The sequence below is a fragment of the Sinohyriopsis cumingii genome, chromosome 13, assembly GCF_028554795.1.
Source record: "Sinohyriopsis cumingii isolate HCF-2022 chromosome 13, ASM2855479v2, whole genome shotgun sequence".
NCBI lineage: Eukaryota > Metazoa > Mollusca > Bivalvia > Unionida > Unionidae > Sinohyriopsis > Sinohyriopsis cumingii.
This window is the reverse complement of record NC_142973.1, coordinates 50729331-50748477: the sequence shown is the minus strand read 5'-3', so window position 1 is coordinate 50748477 and position 19147 is coordinate 50729331. Positions and strand designations below refer to the sequence as shown.

The following is a 19147-nucleotide window of genomic DNA, read 5'->3' as shown; positions in this document are numbered from 1 at the left end:
AGAGAGAGAGTGGGGGGGGGCAGGGAGATAGAGAATGGTTGGGTGTTTTGAGTGGAAACTATAGAGAGGTTTTGTACATTTCTATGTGACACTGATGCAGATTTGTTTTTATTTAAGACTATCAGCTATGGACAATAGTCACTAAAAAATAGACATTGTACTAATTTTCTATTGCATTATGTTACAATCTTTTCGCACCATCACCTCATTCGTTCAAATAACATATATTAGCCCTTTAAAGCTTATGCTCTGTGAATGAAAATAATGTTAGTTTTAATCCATAGCTTTACATAATAATATGCATTTTTTTTATATATCCATAGCTTTACATAATAATACGCATTTTCTAAATCCATAGCTTTACATAATAATATGCATTTTTTCATATATCCATAGCTTTACATAATAATATGCATTTTTTCATATATCCATAGCTTTACATAATAATATGCATATTATATATATATATATATCCATAGCTTTACATAATGATATGCACTTTTTATATATCCATAGCTTTACTTAATAATACGCATTTTCTAAATCCATAGCTTTACATAATAATATGCATTTTCTAAATCCATATTTTTACATAATAGTGATATGCATTTTCTACATGCATACCTTCAAATAATAGTGATATGCATTTTTCTACATGCATACCTTCAAATAATAGTGATATGCATTTTTCTACATGCATACCTTCAAATAATAGTGATATGCATTTTTCTACATGCATACCTTCAAATAATAGTGATATGCATTTTCCTACATGCATACCTTCAAATAATAGTGATATGCATTTTTCTACATGCATACCTTCAAATAACAGTGATATGCATTTTTCTACATGCATACCTTTACATAATTATTATATGCATTTCTATGCATGTGAACATTTACACCAGCGATATTCATTTTACATGCATATATTTACATATAATGGCATGCATTTTCTATATGCATTTTTTCACATAATAGTGATATGCATTTTCCATATATGCATATCGTTTTATAATAGTGGTGTGAATCACGCCCTAGTGAAATAGAAATAAAAAAATTCACAATGCATGAATCTTTCACGGAAGCGTTATTACTTTGCTCTACACTATTGGTGTTCAACTTCTGTCGATTTCTGCATTACTGGTATGCAACGCCTACCCATTTTTACATTATATGTATTGCAAACTTTGCCCATTTCTACGTTACTGGTATGCAACTTTTGCCCATTTCTTCGTTATAGATACACAATATCTGCCCATTTTTACAATGTTGGTGTTCAATAATTACATTATTGGTATTCAACTTCTGCCCATTTCTATATTATTGATTGCATCTTCTGCCCATTACTACATTATTGGTATGAAACTTTTCACCGTTTCTACATTATTGGCATGCAACCTTTCCTTGTTTCTACATTGTTGGTGTGCAACATCTGCCTATTTCTAAACAGGAATGATTGATTGTTTGGCTGGAAATGAAAACAGACTTAATGTTTAATAAGGATTTTGTAAGGAAATCTGTGGGATTGGGCTATGCTTTAACTACTTAAGCCTGAAATGTCCAGCTTAAAAAGACTTTAATATGACCCACCTGACGTTAAGCGCACTGATTTATGGTAAAGGAAAGTAAATCGAGTACTAGTTCAAGTGGTAACTTTATGCAAACTTTCAACTGGAAGAAATTCTGTGCGATATGTTTGTGAACATCATATAATATTAGTCAAACACGATGTTTATTGATACTGAGATCAATGTAAAGGTTAATGGATAGAACACAACTGTGAGTGCAAGACATTTCAGAAATTAAAGTTACTCAGGTACTGAATATACTATAGCAGAGTTGCTAATAAAGGATTACAAATTTCGGTCAGCGAAATTCCCAAGCGTCAATGCCTGTATTTTGATTCGATGCAAAACTCAGCGGTTTCTGATCCAGTCATTCCATGGTCAAGCAGTTTTGATATAAACAAATCTTTACCTTAAATGGTGATGATGATGAAAAGGAAAGGTTGATATTTAGATTTTGGACTCATTCGCTCATTTCTTCTGCTGTAATGCGTTTACCATTTTATGTTTTGTTCAGTTTGTTAGAATATCCATTGTTAAATATACATAACAAATTGCCTTAATAAACAACCTTTTCTATCTTGTTATAGTTACAAAAATATGAAGATAATGTATAAATAACGAAAGATTTGTCTTTATTCAATTATTGGGAGGGGGTGTAACTTCAGGCTCCTTTGCACTTGCGCAATGCTTGGACTCGAGACTCCAAATTGAAAACAATATCTAAGGTCTTTTGATTATAATAGAAATGTTTCCAGTAAGTATATATACAAACAATCAGATATACCTGAATATACGCTAGCACTGAGACAAGTTAATGATGACGACTTTTGAAACTTGAACACGACTTTAATTTTTGTGCTCAGTTTCGTGACTATTTGATCTGGCCTTTTGTGCTTACATTCAAAGATTTCTCGAACAAGTCACTCCAAACGATCACTCTTCTGTCTGATGCCAGGTTTGTTATCATGGACTGCAATCTACAAATATCATGGGAATGATACAAAGATAACAAGTTTTTATTAATAGGTACGCAACCAGATTCAAATGAAATAATGGATAGTTTTCTCAGTATAAATCATAATTTTTATATGTCAACAGAATAAAATGAGAAATAATGATGAATCGTCATAACTTCCCGTCCAGATGCAAAGGATAACTACCTTATGCCCGGTAAATTTCGCGGAAGGTTTACCTTCGTTGTTGTTTTCTTTTCATGATAAAGTCAGGTTTCCGCGAAAATAAAACTTCATTAAAATGCTTACAAATAACATACAAAATTAATAATGTCAAAGAGTCAGATGCACTAAAGTAAACTTTGTGTGTTACCTTTTCTACGCCATGGGTGTGGTGTGTTTGTTTGTTTGTTTTTTGTGCTTGTCTATAATCAGCTATTCATTTTATATTTCTTCACGCCCTCTGTGCTTTTCCATTTTGTTGCCTAACCACTTGTTACCGTATTGTTATATATTAGCTTGCTTTATGTGTGGTATTTTTTATATTACATGCTTAGTGCCACATCAAGTACATAGATGTACATGTACAACACTTGTAAGGAAAAAAAACTTTGAAAAGCGATGAAATTCTTTTATTTTATCACATGGATTTTTTAATTGAATTGAAACTAAAACCTCGCAAAAACGTCGTAAGAACGGAAAAGCGAAATATAGACACAGGGAAAATAATATGCAAAATAAGTAAATCCTACCTTTGGAAGTATCGTCCAAGGTGGCTCTTTGCTAATAGGTGCGCGTCAACACTGGATAGGGAATCGTTCTGTTTTATGAGTTCCTGTTCTCTGAAAACAGAGAGGCTGATTAATAAAATATGGATTTAATGTCCTCTGTATCATTCTTGTAAGCACTAAATGCATTGTTACGAAGATATCTAGGTAAAGACATGAGAGATTTGATCTTTCATCTTGGATTACCCAAGTTTCATAACAGATTGTCTCTTATTATAGTAACGATATACAATACGCCAGAGTCGGAGTGGCACTCTCATTGAGAATGGTGTCTTTATGAATCCTGTATCGAAGTTCAGAGACTGTTATTGTTCAATGTTCCTTATCTATCATCTCTGCGAACTATTTAAACTTATATGTTCACTACCCACCAAATTCACTGCTCGTTTCCATATATACTTCAAACAAAGCGATATTTATTGAGGAAGCAATTATGCCTGTGTAAGATTTTACGTACGTAAATTACGTATGTTATCATAACACATACAATCTTGAGTGGAGTGGGAAGCCAATCTTCATCTTCCGCATTGCCTAGCAACGAACCTATTTGTAAGATGATGATATAAACGGCAAAGATCAAGTAGAAAATGTTGGAGTTCAAAAGAGACAATGGCCTTAAAAAGCACAATGAAGCAGATATTTCAGTTCGACAAAGAAAACGCGTAGATTATTTTTGTTGGCACGGCAATATCGGCTTTTCTAAGATCAAACGATGTAGGTTAATGTGGGGTGTTACTAATTAATAATCAACGATACCTTGTGAACCAGCACATACGAAAAAAACTTCTCCATATCCAAAAAGCAATTCACAAAATGACACCTGTTTTAAAAAAGAACGGCACAATATTCTGAAGAACTGTTCAGAAGTTTTTTTTAAAAATTATTTATTATTTAGACACTGAATCAACAGTGTCTATGAAAATGATTTGACGTTTCCATTTGCATCTGACTGACAATCACAATATACTCCTGCACAAAATTATGATGCAGAAAAAAAAAGCTAAACTTATTTGCAGCATATGTTGCGGTGACACTGAATTTTAAATTCAAAACCATGATAAACATGTAGGTCTTTTAAATTTGAATCATCAGCTGTCTTTCATAAAAGATATCTATGAAGATAGGTGGATGATTTTAGAAGTACAAAGTTGTATTTTCCACGAAGCCATCGCTCTGTTAATGAGTTTTTCAAACTATACTTATGATCACTTACAAACATTTCAAATTAAATTCGTCTCCTCCAAGATGGATATGCGAACTTGGAAAAAGTTCCAGCACATCTGTATAAAACTTTTCTAGGAAGTCGAATAACGCCTCGTTGGTTATATTCATAAATGATGGCTTGTCATTCGAGCAGGACATCATGAGCTCGGGAGTACCGGTTTTCCATGACGCCGTATGACCTGGACATGAAAGGAAACAAATGCATAACCTGTTTCAATATATAAAAAGTTACACCTTTGAAATATTAATTTTTTTCTCATTAAAATATGAGTTCATAAATGCCATTCGTTTTATAATATTTTCTTGTCATATTGAATGTCCGAGACCTACTATAACATAAGACATCTATGCAATACTTATTTAAACTTCAATGATTGTCCTGGGTGGAATTCGTTTTTACTCTTGCTTTAAAGGTCTTTCGCATTCACGCTCGATGTTTGAATCCACTTTCTTTATGGATCCTGGGAAAATACCATTCGTGATTTAATAGTTACGAAATGTATTCTTTTTTTATTAAAGTAGTTTTTGTATGCAAATTCTGGCATGACTATTGTTTCATCTGAGTCCTTTACTATATTATTATTTTTGAAGTTCTCAATTAAATCTTTGTTACCAAAGTGTGAAAGTTTTATGCAAGAAGAATCAACATTCTTAATTGGGAATTTTAGGTCAAATTTCACAACAAATATTTATTTAATTTCAGATTATATCCAATTAGACAAGGTCCTAAACTTATTTAACTACGTAATATCAAGCTTCATCTTAAAATTGATACATGAAAATACATGGCTTAAGGGAGTGTACCTTTCTGGTGAAGCGATAATTAAAGCAAAGGAAAAAAAGGAAAACTTTTCAACAGGCAAATCAGTAACAATCTATATTCTTTTGTTATTCTGCATTGTGATATCTACTGCTAATCCGTCCAATATAGGGGTCTCAACAACAAATTATAATGCGCAATGTTAACCATCTTTTCACATTTTCAAAACGTTTGTGTTGCCTTCATTGAAAATTGTACCTGACATCAATCATACTGCAATATGTCCTGGATAATGTGAGAGGATATTTTCATGCTTAAACAAATCATGTCCCTCAGATATGTTGAAGTTAACCAGTCTTTGTAAAAGTATGCGCAAATAGTGTAGAAGTGTTATCTTGAGACAAACTATAGTCTGAATCTACCTCCCCGTTTGTTTGTACCCGTCTATCTATTTAAAAGATGAAAAGCACAAATGAGATAAAGCATGCACAGAATTTTGTTCATTTATTTATTTACAATTTCAAACCTGATTACGCCCATGTGAGACCCTAACACCGTTATTATCTGCGGGTTTCATTCCAAACGGAAGTTTTGATTGTAAACGACGACCTGATCGCCAGTTATTTTCAGTTCCTGGACAAGTCAGTTTTCAACGAAGGGGTGTGTGCACGACTACACATATATGTACGTAGAAGGAAAATACTATGTTGTAAGCTTCGATATTTATAATGTCGAATCAAGCAAAGGAAAAGAATGCCAATTACCAATTTGCCTTTCACATGGATTTAGCAAGAGGTGTAATTTATATGTACATGTGTGCAAAGAATATAACCCTAAACTCTCAACATTATTGCTATTTACGGAATTATTTGGCAGTTACCGAACAGGATGAACTACGTCACAATGTTGTCTGAAGAAATCAACTTGCCCAATAGGGTACACAACATGGCGCCTTGTTAGTATGGAAGGAAGCGTAAAAGGTGCAGAGAATACCAGTGTTAGGGTAACTCTGGTCACATTCAGGTTAGACATTATAATAAATCAATGAATAAATTGACTAAGTTCTGTGCACTTTTTATCAAATTAAAGATTTCCGTTATTCAAATTGATGGGGGGGGGGGTAGAAACAAACGGGGAGGTATAGTCAGGCTATAATCAACTAATAATTTATTTGCCAGAAACACAAAGTAAAAATTTAAACGACAGATACAGTATTGTGAATTAAATTCCAAATAATTTTAAATCACAAGTCCAAAAGTATAGAATATTCCGAATAAATTCCAAAAGTCTCGAATGGCTTCGTGTGTCAAAATGATATAGTCTAGAATATCTTTGAACGAATTCTCAATAATTCCATACTAGTGCTTTTTGTTTTAAAAAGTCAATGATCTCTTTGTAAGTTCAGTGAGTAATTTAAATAAATAATTCTTCTAGAATCGTATATGAGCAGAACTACAAACTCTGATCACAGATTCCCAAAGACTTATAATGAAACAGTAGTGAATAATTGTTTACCATACATCTTTATATACAACAACACCTACAATTCACCTACTTCGCAAATGATTGCCCTGGAATACCAAATCTCTCATGGAAAATTAAACCAAATTATAAAAGTTCATTTCCAGAAAATATTAAGCTCATAAATGGAGGATCCGAAATAGGTAATGATTTAAGATTGAATTTATGAAACCAGTTGAATAATGCCCATAATAATTACCCATATGAGATTCTATTTATCACATAGTTTTTATTTCAGTGGAAATTATTTAGATAGAAAGAAGAATGAATAATTTAATTCGTTCTGACAGACGTCGTACCTTTCATTTGCTGTGCGTAAAAAATAGTCCAAAACAAATTTGAAAAAGTATTACTAGCTTAAAAGTAGATTACAAACTATAAGTCAAAGTACAAGCGCCCTTCCGAATAAACAGAACATTTTGAACAGACAAAATCGTTTTTCAACACAGAATGTCTTATGCGCGTGATGTATTGTTTGATGCAGTACCCGTAGACGTTCCACGTTTACGTAACCTAACATGTCACATTCACAACTAAACATTACATTGTTGCAATATTCATGTGAAAGGTTTACTGGATGCAGAAATTCCCATATTTACTTAAAGTATTTGTGACCGGATATTTGTAGTACTTGACTTGGAACAATAGAGTACAGAATATGTAAACAAATTTCATTTTGACTCGGAATTGCATAATCTATTTACTGCGTAAACTTCTGTCAGTTTGGAGACCGGTTTATGTCCACATTCTTCTGTGAACACGGGTGGTTTTATTTACTTCTGTAGGTTAACATTTAAACCACGCTTGTATATAGTGTGGATTCCATGCTACATGTTTACTGCCCACTCTCACCCCACCCGCTATCAACTGAACAATATCCTTAGTTTTACTTGTTGTTGTTATTGTTCTTGTCTTGGGGTTTTAGCCCATTTCCACGTTATGATATGTTATACTTGACATAACAAGCCCCTGTGGGGGTTTAATGGCCATATTCAGACAGACGAGGCCTATTTTTTCCAAATCCTTTCGAGGCTCGAATTAAACAATGGCTGCCAAATTTTCATTGAAAATAAACAATTCCAGAAGGCGGGGTTAAATAAAAGCTTTTTCAAGATCGCAGCCAATCAGTAAAGAGAATACTGCACGAGAATTTCATTGGCTTATTTGGACCAATCAGGATCACATAAAGTGATATGTTTACATGTTATAATATAAAAAATATGAAACTGCACACATTATAGGCAACCTGTACTGACTATGTGATAAATATGGTTAGGCATTGAACTCAGACTTCAGTAAATATCTTAAAACTATGACAAGGGTGGGCTAGGCATTAACTCCATTCATAACCCTCAGTTGCGATCGCGATAAAAGTCAGGTACACAATATCAATTGAATATACATATCAGTCGAGATGAGATAGTCTTTGTCAAATTTATGTAAATAGTGTTGGAGACTATTCCTCTTATGCATTTTCCTGGATGTGATTTGTACACTGAATGGAAGCTCGGCAAAATGATTGAAGGAAAAGTTACATCTTGAGTTTCTAGCAAATGATGACAGGAAAAGCTACACACCAAATTATGGCAGAAAAAGTAACATATCATGGTCTTCCCAAATGATGACCGGTAAATCAAATCTTATCTTGGACGAAATATATCTTGAAAGTTATCAAAATATTAGCATTGTATATTCGCCATAATGTATGCATTACCTGGTGTGTCAAATTCAGGTACAATTCGTATTCCTCTCTGTCGGGCGTATTCTACCAACTCTTTTATGTCGTCAGCTGTGTACACTTCATTCTTGCTGAAAGAGCCCTGAAAGTAACTCATAATAAGCTTACACACACACACACACACACACACACATATATATATATATATATATATATATATATATATATATATATATATATATATATATATATATATATATATATATATATATATATATATATATATATATATATATATATTGTTATCTATATTTAATTACTTTGTTTGTTAGTTATAAAAAAATTTTATTTCGTTTATTTTTGTAAACAACTAATAATAGCTTCATTTTGTCTCTATGTATGAGCTTTTTATTACGCATATTATTAAGGTAAAAAAGAATTTGTAAATATTTTCATCAGGGTAAGGGTTTTTGTAGATTCCCAAGTGAGTTTTATAGGTTATTGTGTTGTAAGTAAACAAGGCTCATTAGATCATTCTAGAAGGTTATTTTCCATTAGGTAATGGTCGATTTAGAAAATGCTACCTGTGACGTGAGGTCAAACAGAGAACTATATTATCTTGTGACTGTGAGGATTTTACCAGTCGTGCTTTAATATCTAGCAAGTTAAGTTGTATCATGTTGTGACCAGTTTGGGCTGAATTTTATTTTCTTCAAATTATTGAAGTCAAGTGATTATTTTCTTTGGAAATACAAATGTGCTCTGACAATATTCTTGGATAAAAACAATCATTGCAATTTATAATGAGTTTAAACATGGAATATGTCTGTGATTCAACAAGAGACTGTTGACACGTCAGTACTTCATCAGCTATAACAGACACGTCATCGCTTACAATTTTGCATCTCTTCGGGACTTGAACTGAGTTTTATTCAAGACTTTCTATTACAAAGACTTGTGTCTTTAATCCTTGGATTATTTTTGGATTTAATTCGCAATACCGTAAGTTCTTTTTTCTCAATTTTTCACTTTCCGTTCTTAGGAAATACATTATTTTTTACATTTTACGAAGCTTGTTTTCTTCACTCTTTTCTGTTACTTATTTTAAGAACATAGAATCGAAATACTATATGCGTGTATGTATGTATGTATATAGGTAGGTAGGTAGGTATGTACTTATATCGGTTTGTCTGTCTATCATTGAATCAGTTTAGTATTATACTGATTGCTAAATGTCTCTCTGAGGAGTTGATGGATAACATTAAACTTTATTGCGGCAGAAAATAAAACACAATGTCACAAATTTAAATAAGGTATATGAAAATGAAAAAAAAAAAATTATGAGTGGAATAGTTTTCATGAACTTTATGAAGAAAAAGAGCAACACCTCACCTTGTTTGATAATTCTATTACAGCACTTTTATATGGGAATGATTCATCATCCGTCATGTGCCAATGGAAGACGTTCAGCTTACTCATTTCCATAGCGTCCTGGATCAACGATAAACACCAGCCCGTTTACAGATTTTCTTAGAAGACATAAGATTTACATCCCAGATGACATTTAGTATAACACTAACTTTGTTCAGTTCAATGGAGAATGCAAGAAATATGCAATATTTAGGTGTCATTTCACAGTAAACATAATTTTCTGTACAACATCCCCAAATTTCTGCGTTATTCAGAGTTCACGCGCTGAAATCGTACCTAAACATAGACCTTTTACCTCGATTCTACCCCTGACCACTGAAGCTCTTCAATGCATAACGTACACGCCATCTTCGCAAGCCATTGTTCTGGTATGTTAGCCTCTATACACCTTGGCGGATCGATCAGATAGTTCAGTGCTTCAGGTCTGTGCATTTTATTGGTTCCACTGCATCCACTCAAGATTTGACATTATTTCTACATGATATAGACAAGGGGTGCAAACAAATGAAATAGACTCATAAGTAAGCGATTTTCCAATGCCGGTACGTGTTTGCACACATGCATCCTTTTCCTCAAATACACCTGTTATGGCTTTTTTCTAGTATGTAGTCAGACATTCGATATTAAACTTACAAAGTATCCGTTTGAAGTCAATTGCCACCACCGTTTTCGGACGATGTAATGCTGTTACACACTGTTGGTAAGTTGGCATTACGTACTAACGGAGGAAACTCTTGAATCCAATAGGTTGTAAGTGCAAAACATTCAAATATCTGATCGATCCACCAAGGTGTTTATAGATTAACATATCGGAACTTTGGCTGGCGAAGATGTGTGCAAGCTTGGTGGCAATATTGGCCAAAGAATCCATTTATGTATACTGAAAGAAGTATTTCAAAACTTTGAAAAAGTAACAGAAATACATCTAATAGTTTGTCAGCTGCATTTATGGGCTAACATCCAAGATGATGGACACTAGAGAATAATGTTCTTTAAAACTAGACAGAGATGTTTTGCTCTCCGTAACACGTATTGAAAAAATGGCTGTCTTTAGTAACATTTGCAATGGAATTGTTAACGCTAGAGCATAATTTGACTACCATTGTTCTATGACGTGCACTTGTAGCTATCCGTCAGTGAAATAATGAATCATATATACAACACATGTCCATGATTTCATACAGTACCAAATTATACTGGAAGTTTAATCCTCTCAAACTTTACTGGCTTGGAAGAGACTATTCCAAATTCTGATGTAATGCTAAAAGGGGCTTGGAAGAGACTATTCCAAATTCTGATGTAATGCTAAAAGGGGCTTGGAAGAGACTATTCTAAATCCGGGCGCAATACTAAAAATTTTTTTAAAGACTTTTCCAGATCCTTGCGTCTTATTAAAAAGGACTTGGAGGAGGCTTTTCCAAATCCTGGCGTCATGTTAAAAAGGGGTTGGAAGAGATCATTTAAAATCCTGAAGTCATGAATAAAAGCGTTTTCAAGTCTAAGAAAATGGCTGTTGGGAGGATATATTTTTTTAATTACTTTTGGAACAAAAAGGATGAACTTTCATGTTTTAACAGGGGCCGAGTTGTTTAAAACGCTTGCCTGCAATTACCGATCATTGCCATCTCACCTTTGTCCGCGTGAGTTCGAGTCTCTGGCTCGGCCAATTTGTGTATATAGGAAAGCTTGCAAGACGCTTCCCGTGTGCTCAGTGGTTCTTACCGGAGTTTCCCAAGTTCTTTCTCCACCAGATATACTGGACGCCATGTATAATCATACGGTGAAAAATTGCGTTAAACCGAAAACAACATATTTTAATGCATCTTTAGCATTGCAAAGGGGCGGATCAAGGAAGAGAGTAGGGGTGGCGAATTTGCGCCCACTAAAAGAAAAGTAGCACGAAACAACCGGAATGTTTCCTGGAGTAAATTTTCTATGCAGCTAGGTGGTTAAAAGTATGCCGTGGAAACGGTGAAATTGAAGGAGCTTATCGGGCCCCCCTGGGTTTTCCGTTCCGCAGACCTTTCGCCTACTTGATCAACCTACCATACGCGCCCCCCTATGATATTTCTGGATCCGCCCATGGCACATGGCCTTGTAATTAACAGACTGTTTGAATGCAATGTACTATTAGATACGATATTATGTTACTACTACTACTACTACTACTACTACTACTGCTGCTGCTGCTGCTATTACAACAACAACAACAACAATTAATAATACTACTACTACAAATAATAATAATAATAATAATAATAATAATAATAATAATAATAATAAAGACACTAATAATAATAATAATAATAAATTATACCAAATTCTGTCGAATGACTTCTGTAGGCAGGAAATGGCGGGCAGTATCAAGCAATAGACCGCGATACGGATATCTGGGAAAGTCACGTATGTAAGTTTCGGGTAGATACATCTAAAAAGAGATTTACATAATTTTCAAACAAGAAAAGATAAGTTTTTCCTCGGTGATTCAAAAGGGAAAGTGTGAGCAGTTTGATATAAAAGAAACAACATGCACTTGTAAAGTAATACATACATCCAGCTAGGTTAATTCTTCAGTAAGTTTGCATGTTTCTTTGAATCCTCGAACTATATTTCTGAAAGATTTGCTTGTACTAACTTTTTGTAAAGAGGCTAAAATAACAACCGTTACAACTCTCGTGGTATCATTGGCAATATACACTTCTAATCCAGACATCAATAAGCCGACAATAATCTAAGAAAATTCATGTACTGCGGAATCAGCAAACATACTCGAACTATTATATAATATCAAGATACATGTGCCCAATATATGCATCTCATTTTGATCCACAACAAAACAAAATCACATATTATTTTTATTTAATGAGTTTATCTGGTGAAAATAAGGCGATAATTTTCTTTCAAATGTTAAGTGATAGTTTGAAATGAATACACTGTTTAATGGGATCCAGGCAGAGAAAAGTTTTTTTGTATTAATTTTTTATTATTTATTTTTTAAACAAATTGGGGGGGGGGTCACCAATATATTTGAATAAAGTGACAACTTTCAACAATATAAAAGTAAAATGTTTTACTACCTTCAAAAATACAGCCTTGGGTAGTATTTGCTGTTATCAAGACCTAAATATGGCCGAAGTTGGTGAATACGACTTCATCTGTTTCTTTAAATAATCAAACCAACACACACACTCCACAAACAAATATCAAATTTGCCTAATGCATGACATTTAATGGTAAATGCAATAAAGCTTGCTTTAGTGGCAATAGAAGCATGACACGAACGAGTGGAGACAAATATTTAGCGTACATGTTGAAGGTCTTCGGAAGGACAGAGAATCTGGGAAATGGTCTCCAATCCACGTAAAGCACCCCACACGTCTGGAGCGGCAATTCTGAGACCATTTTGATCAGCCATTACTGTATCTGGAAGCGAAAATGAAACGTAAGTAGTATAGATTATAAGCGAATGTTGCTTAGAAAGCAATGTGTAAGACAGAGTATGAATGTATGTTACCAAGCAAGCAATGTGTAAGACAGAGTATGAATGTATGTTACCAAGCAAGCAATGTGTAAGACAGAGTATGAATGTATGTTACCAAGCAAGCAATGCGTAAGTCATGGTATAATTGCATGTAACTACGCAAGCAATGTGTAAGTAGAGCACAATTGCACGTTACTAAGCAAGAAATGTGAAAGACAGTATAACTGCATGTTACTAAGCAAGCGATGTGTAAGAAGGAGTATAAATGCATGTTACTGAACAAGCAATGCGTAAGACAGTATGACTGCACGTTGCTGAGGAAGCGATGTGTAAGACAGAGTTTGATTGCATGTTACCAAACAAGTAATGTTTAAGTCAGATTATGATTGCATGTTACTAAGCAAGCAATGTGTAAGACAGAACATACTTGTGTGTTACTAAACAAGCAATGTGTAAGACAGTATAACTGCATTGTTACTAAGCACACGATGTGTAAGACAGTATAATTGCATGTTACTGAACATTCAACGTGAGGAAGCTTAGTGTAAGACAGTATAATTGCATGTTACTAAACAAGCAATGTTTAAGTCAGATTACGATTACATGTTACTGAACAAGAAATGTGTAAGACAGTGTATGATTGGATGTTACTAAGCAAGTAATGAAAGACGAAGTACGATTGAATGTTACTACACAAGTAATGTAAGACGGTGTATGATTGGATGTTTCTAAGCAAGAATTGTAAGACGGAACACGATTGGATGTTAGTAAGTTTAAGATACGTTCAAGATTCACAGTCCTAATTGGAGAGATTCTTTTTACTAAGAATTTATTTTTCCTTTTCAACCAGTCATAGTCAGACAAACCAGAAAATCCTTTAAGAGATAACATTTATCAATGAAAGGGCCATGATGAAGAATATTACGGTCCAAACTCTTACATCTAAACATATACAACACATGACTTTTTATTTTGAATAAAACAAAACCATTTTGCCTACAATTGATTTCACGGCTTGTTAAAAATAAGCAGCAATAATCACTGAAAGTCAATAACGTATTAGTGTTTCTATGACAATGACCAAAAATAGCGCCAAAGTGTTTCTTTGACAATGACCAAACCAGATGATCTTCCTTAACAGCAGTTATCATCTGAGACAAAATTAAACTATCTGATTGTTATTCATTATGGTCTAAATTCCTTAATCAAAACGTGATCTTAAAATATTGCAATAAAATACATACATGACTCGTCCACATGTAAATCGGGATAATGGGTGCAGGAATCGATGTTTATTTTGATCGTTTTTAATTCATTTGTTCTCCCCGATTGTCCTACAGCTTTGTTCCCACGAGTTTCTATAATACCATGCAACAACCTCTTTCTGTATCTGGTTAGTCCTATGTCAAGTGTGGTACAGTTTACTCCCAATGTGACAACTTTTAATTTTTTAAAATTAACGAAATACATCCTTGTCCTATTTTGTACAAAAACGTTAGGCATCGGCCAGGGTAGGCAATATCTCCCATCGGGCAAAGATATCTTGTTTACATATGGCCAAAGGTGATCTGAAGGAAAAAACAGGAAAATTATTCAACTTGAAATTTTAATTGTAAAATAATTTTAAATAATGTTTCACCAAAATTTTGCACATCAAATCATTATTCCCGTGGATCATAAAGTTATGTCGATTTAGAGTGAGTAAAACATAAATATACATCATTATGCAACGTATGTGTTAATCTATTTGATAAATGACAAAAATAAAAGAAGAAATTGCATTAAATAGGTAGATTTTTTTACATTTTCAAGTGCATAATGTATAATGAAATAAATGTATTGTATATCGGATACATTGAAAAAATATATATTCATACCGTAGGATCTCGTAACAGCAGCACTGTCATGCTTTCCGGTTCCTTCATGTCCTTCGAAAATTACAGCCCTATGTAGTACACACAAAAAATAAGAAAGCATTCCAAATGCAAGCAAAATAAATAAAGGCTGCATTCTCCTTACAAATCTCCATCTGCGCATTTTCGAAAGAAGTCCTGATTAATGCAGAAGCTACATGAAATACAATAGAAATTCACTCAGATTAAACTCTAGATCTATTTATAATAATAGATAGCACGTCATTGATGCAAGGCATTGTTCTCCTCATTTTTGATTCACCAATTAAATCACAAATTTCATAACTTTGAAGTTAACAACGGCATTCAGAACAGACAGCTACAAACGATAACTCGCTCCAACACCAAATACAATGCTCTATCCAAAAGGCTTCTAAATATAAATAGACCAGGATTTCCAAAGCTCAGGAAGTACATGAACTATTTTTGATACCTGTTAGATCTCCTTTATGTAGCAGATATCGATCTTAAGCAGATTTATAAAAATTCATCTTAATTCCCAAGTAACGTTTCCAGCAAGTATTGATCTTCAGAGGCGACCTCTTATCATGGGTTATTAAGTGCCTTATCACCGGTGATAACCATACGCGTTGAAGGTACACGATAACGGGTGGAATAAACTCAAGTTACGTGCGGATTTTCCTCGATTAAACATTAAAGTTGTAGCCCATAGATAGTTTGTGGTTTATACAATTGTTTAGACACAATGTGCCATGGTTTAGCAGAATTTTTTAATCCAAATTGTTTGTTGCATAAAGTTTTCCCCTGAATATACACCAGTGTTTGACTTCCACAGCTATCGAAAAGTATATCGAAGCTGTAAATAGCATTTGCATAGTTTCTAGGAAGTTATCTTGCCAATAACGAGCAATGCGTTCCGTTGGTCGCCTAAAGAGTTCGTTAAAAATACGCTTTGCTGGCCGTATTTCACACACTCTATCATTTGTTCAAAATTATAAAATTAACTTCACAGAGTATACTTTCATTTATATACAATGTAGACTCAACATCGGTAAAAAGTGGAAACAATACTTTCAGTAGCATGAATAAGTATAGGGCGACGGACAATAAGAACGAGATTCCTAAACCCGACGCGGCGCGTCATCACCCTCACCTGCGGCCTGTAGTCAACTATATAGCATCCAGTAGATCAATATGCACGGATTATACTTCTGCTCTGAAGGGAATATCAAAGTCGAAAAAGATACACTCAAGATCATGCTCTTGACCTTTTTCTTGTGCTGGTCGTCCTTTAATTCTTAATTGAGTTCCTGGTCATATTAATGTAGTAACACTGATGATTGAAGTCAACGATTTTGCCACATAAACGGCATTTGTTCTTTTCTAGAGAAAAGTATGATTTGGTTATTTGTTCGAACAAGATGTCTAAAAGTGGGCATACTGTCAATAATTTGTAAGCACTCTTCTGTGGTAATTTTTTATGTGGTTTTGTTCGCAAGGTTTTACTGAAAAATTTCCAATTGCAAGAAGAGCAATGAATTCTTTCTTTTCCTACTGTAATGAAAAATCAGGGAGCTAAACACCCATGACATATTTCATCACAATGAACATAGCGCTCCTGATGACTAAATCCATGGTCACATTTCTAACTAACATATCCGCATCCAAGAAATCCTTTGATGGCATTAATGGCGTCCAAATGGTGTTGATGGTAACATATAAAAAGCATTTTCCATTTGGGGAAGACGGCCTTCCACCAGCAGCGTGTAAACTTTCGAGATATAGAGAGGTGCCAACGCATCTTAACGTTTTTGCACTTCGTAAACTCTACACCCGATCTCTTTGAAAAAAGAATCCTGCTTGCTGCAAACGAAAGTCTGCTTCTCTTCGTTGTTGTGTATTTCCAGTTTTCAAATCCTCTTCCATGATCGTTTTCATTCTACGGTATCGTTTTTCTCAACTTAAGTTCGATCTCTACGATAGCACGCGCTAACGACGCTGATAATACTTCAGGGATTGACCTCGCTAACATGCCCTTGTGCCAATACTCTTCTTATCATGGACGTCGTCGCCTCATGGATTCATCTGGTTTCTACTTGGAAATGTGTGACGCTTTCGTCATGATTGTTTATTCAAATATAATTTAGCTAAGTTACTTCACTAGTTTAAAAAATCGATGCGTCACGAGAAAACTTCTAACATTCAATCTATCGTTCTCAGTAACTAGTGCAGAAAAAATGTTTCAGTACCATCAGTCTTAACATATGTGTTGATTATCATAATTTGCACTTAGCTGTTTTCATTCAAAGCAAAACACGAGTTTACAAAAAAAAATCGGCAAAACTCTCCAATTATATTGGCATTTTTTTACCCTTTAACACATAATCTGGCTCAGAGGAATTTCAGACTGCACTTTGAGTCATCCCATCAATCAAGCCGCTGACAGGATTAGATTTGTGATAAATGAACATATATACCAGAGTGGTGGCAACAAATAGAATTGGTGTTTTGAGTATGATGTTTGTGAGATCTTTAAATCTAAGGTTTGAAAAGAAAGATTTTAGTATGGCGCCAATTAAATTACACCATGTAACCAATTATGTTGTTGTTTCTGGGTAGTAAATGTTATTTCCTAATTGCTTAAGCCTCAGAAGTATAGAAAATGGCAATTATTCCCCACAAACTTTGCTTTTGTGACCAGGACAGTGTTATTTTGAAATTTACCTATTTTCCAGAACGTTCCAGATAGAATCAGTGCTGAATAAACTTGGAATAACTTCTAGAACATTCTAGAACTATCCAGTAATATAAATAGTAGTATAAATAAGGAGGTATTAAGCCCAGGTGGGCAGTGGCAGATGCTTTATCTGCTCGGGAAATGGACGCACCCGCCCATCCACGAGTCTCCTGCTGTCTTGCAGGTCGGTTTTGGTTAGCCAAAGGCTAAGAGAGTAAACCCACTGATAATGCTGGACAAATCTGAGCTTACAATACCGGATCGGTCGTCGCCCGGGTCAACAAGGACCGCGCCTGCCGTTGTCCACCAGGACGGAGGTGACAAGTGTGCTACTGGTACTATGCATACAATCAGAGCGAGAGACAACATTGCCATCGCCACCTGGAACATTAGAACTCTGGCGCAAATTGGAAGACTCCAAGAGTTGACACATGAGCTGGAACACTACACATGGCACATTCTGGGTCTCTGTGAAGTTAGATGGAAATCCCTAGGAGAACACCAAACCGAAGATGGGCATATATTATACTATAGTTGAGAGTGTGACAAGTCCATAAATGGAGTAGGCTTCCTTGTAAACAAAGCCATCAAGGGATCTGTGCTTGAATGCTGCCCCATATCTAGCAGAATTATTTCCATTCGTCTGAAAGCATCTCCCTTTAACATCACAATTATCCAAGTCCATGCTCCAACTACCGATCATGATGATGAAGAAATAGAGGAGTTTTACAACAAACTACAGGGTATTCTAAACATGGTCAGTAAGAAAGATATCCTCATTGTCCAAGGAGACTGGAATGCCAAAGTTGGCAAAGATGCTTTAAAAGACTGGGAAGTACATTGTGGACCTTCTTGCAATGAGCTTACCAATGAAAGAGGGAGACGGCTGCTCGAGTTCGCAAGCTACAACAACTTGGTACTAGCCAACACCCTGGGACAACATAAAGCTTCACGATGCTGGACATGGCACTCACCAAATGGAACCCATCACAACCAGATCGACTACATACTGGTTCAAAACCGTTACCGATCTGGCATCAGTAGAGCAAAAACAAGGACATTCCCAGCTGCTGATGTTGGGAGTAATCACGACCTCATGATTATGAACTTCCGAGTGAGGCTGAAGAAA

The 19147-nt window shown here is 34.7% G+C and overlaps 1 protein-coding gene across 2 annotated transcripts in view; it reads right to left on the bottom strand.

Annotated features, from left to right (window-relative positions):
• The window catches only part of LOC149785535 (beta-hexosaminidase subunit beta-like), a 35220-nt gene extending 19053 nt beyond the window's left edge, over positions 1–16167 (bottom strand). The window contains exons 1-10 of one of the 2 annotated variants that reach the window (XM_089931204.1): positions 15754–16167; positions 15285–15352; positions 14652–14975; positions 13234–13349; positions 12244–12354; positions 9888–9986; positions 8532–8637; positions 4526–4715; positions 3277–3366; positions 2470–2548 (exon numbers count right to left, since the gene is read on the bottom strand). In XM_089931204.1, the coding sequence (XP_089787330.1) occupies positions 2470–2548; positions 3277–3366; positions 4526–4715; positions 8532–8637; positions 9888–9986; positions 12244–12354; positions 13234–13349; positions 14652–14910 (1050 nt within the window). In that variant the 5' untranslated portion in view covers positions 14911–14975; positions 15285–15352; positions 15754–16167. Of the gene's footprint in view, positions 1–2469; positions 2549–3276; positions 3367–4525; positions 4716–8531; positions 8638–9887; positions 9987–12243; positions 12355–13233; positions 13350–14651; positions 14976–15284; positions 15719–15753 lie in introns of those variants that run through there. The other variant, XM_089931203.1, reaches the window with a different exon arrangement.
• Between the last annotated feature and the right edge of the window lie 2980 nt (positions 16168–19147).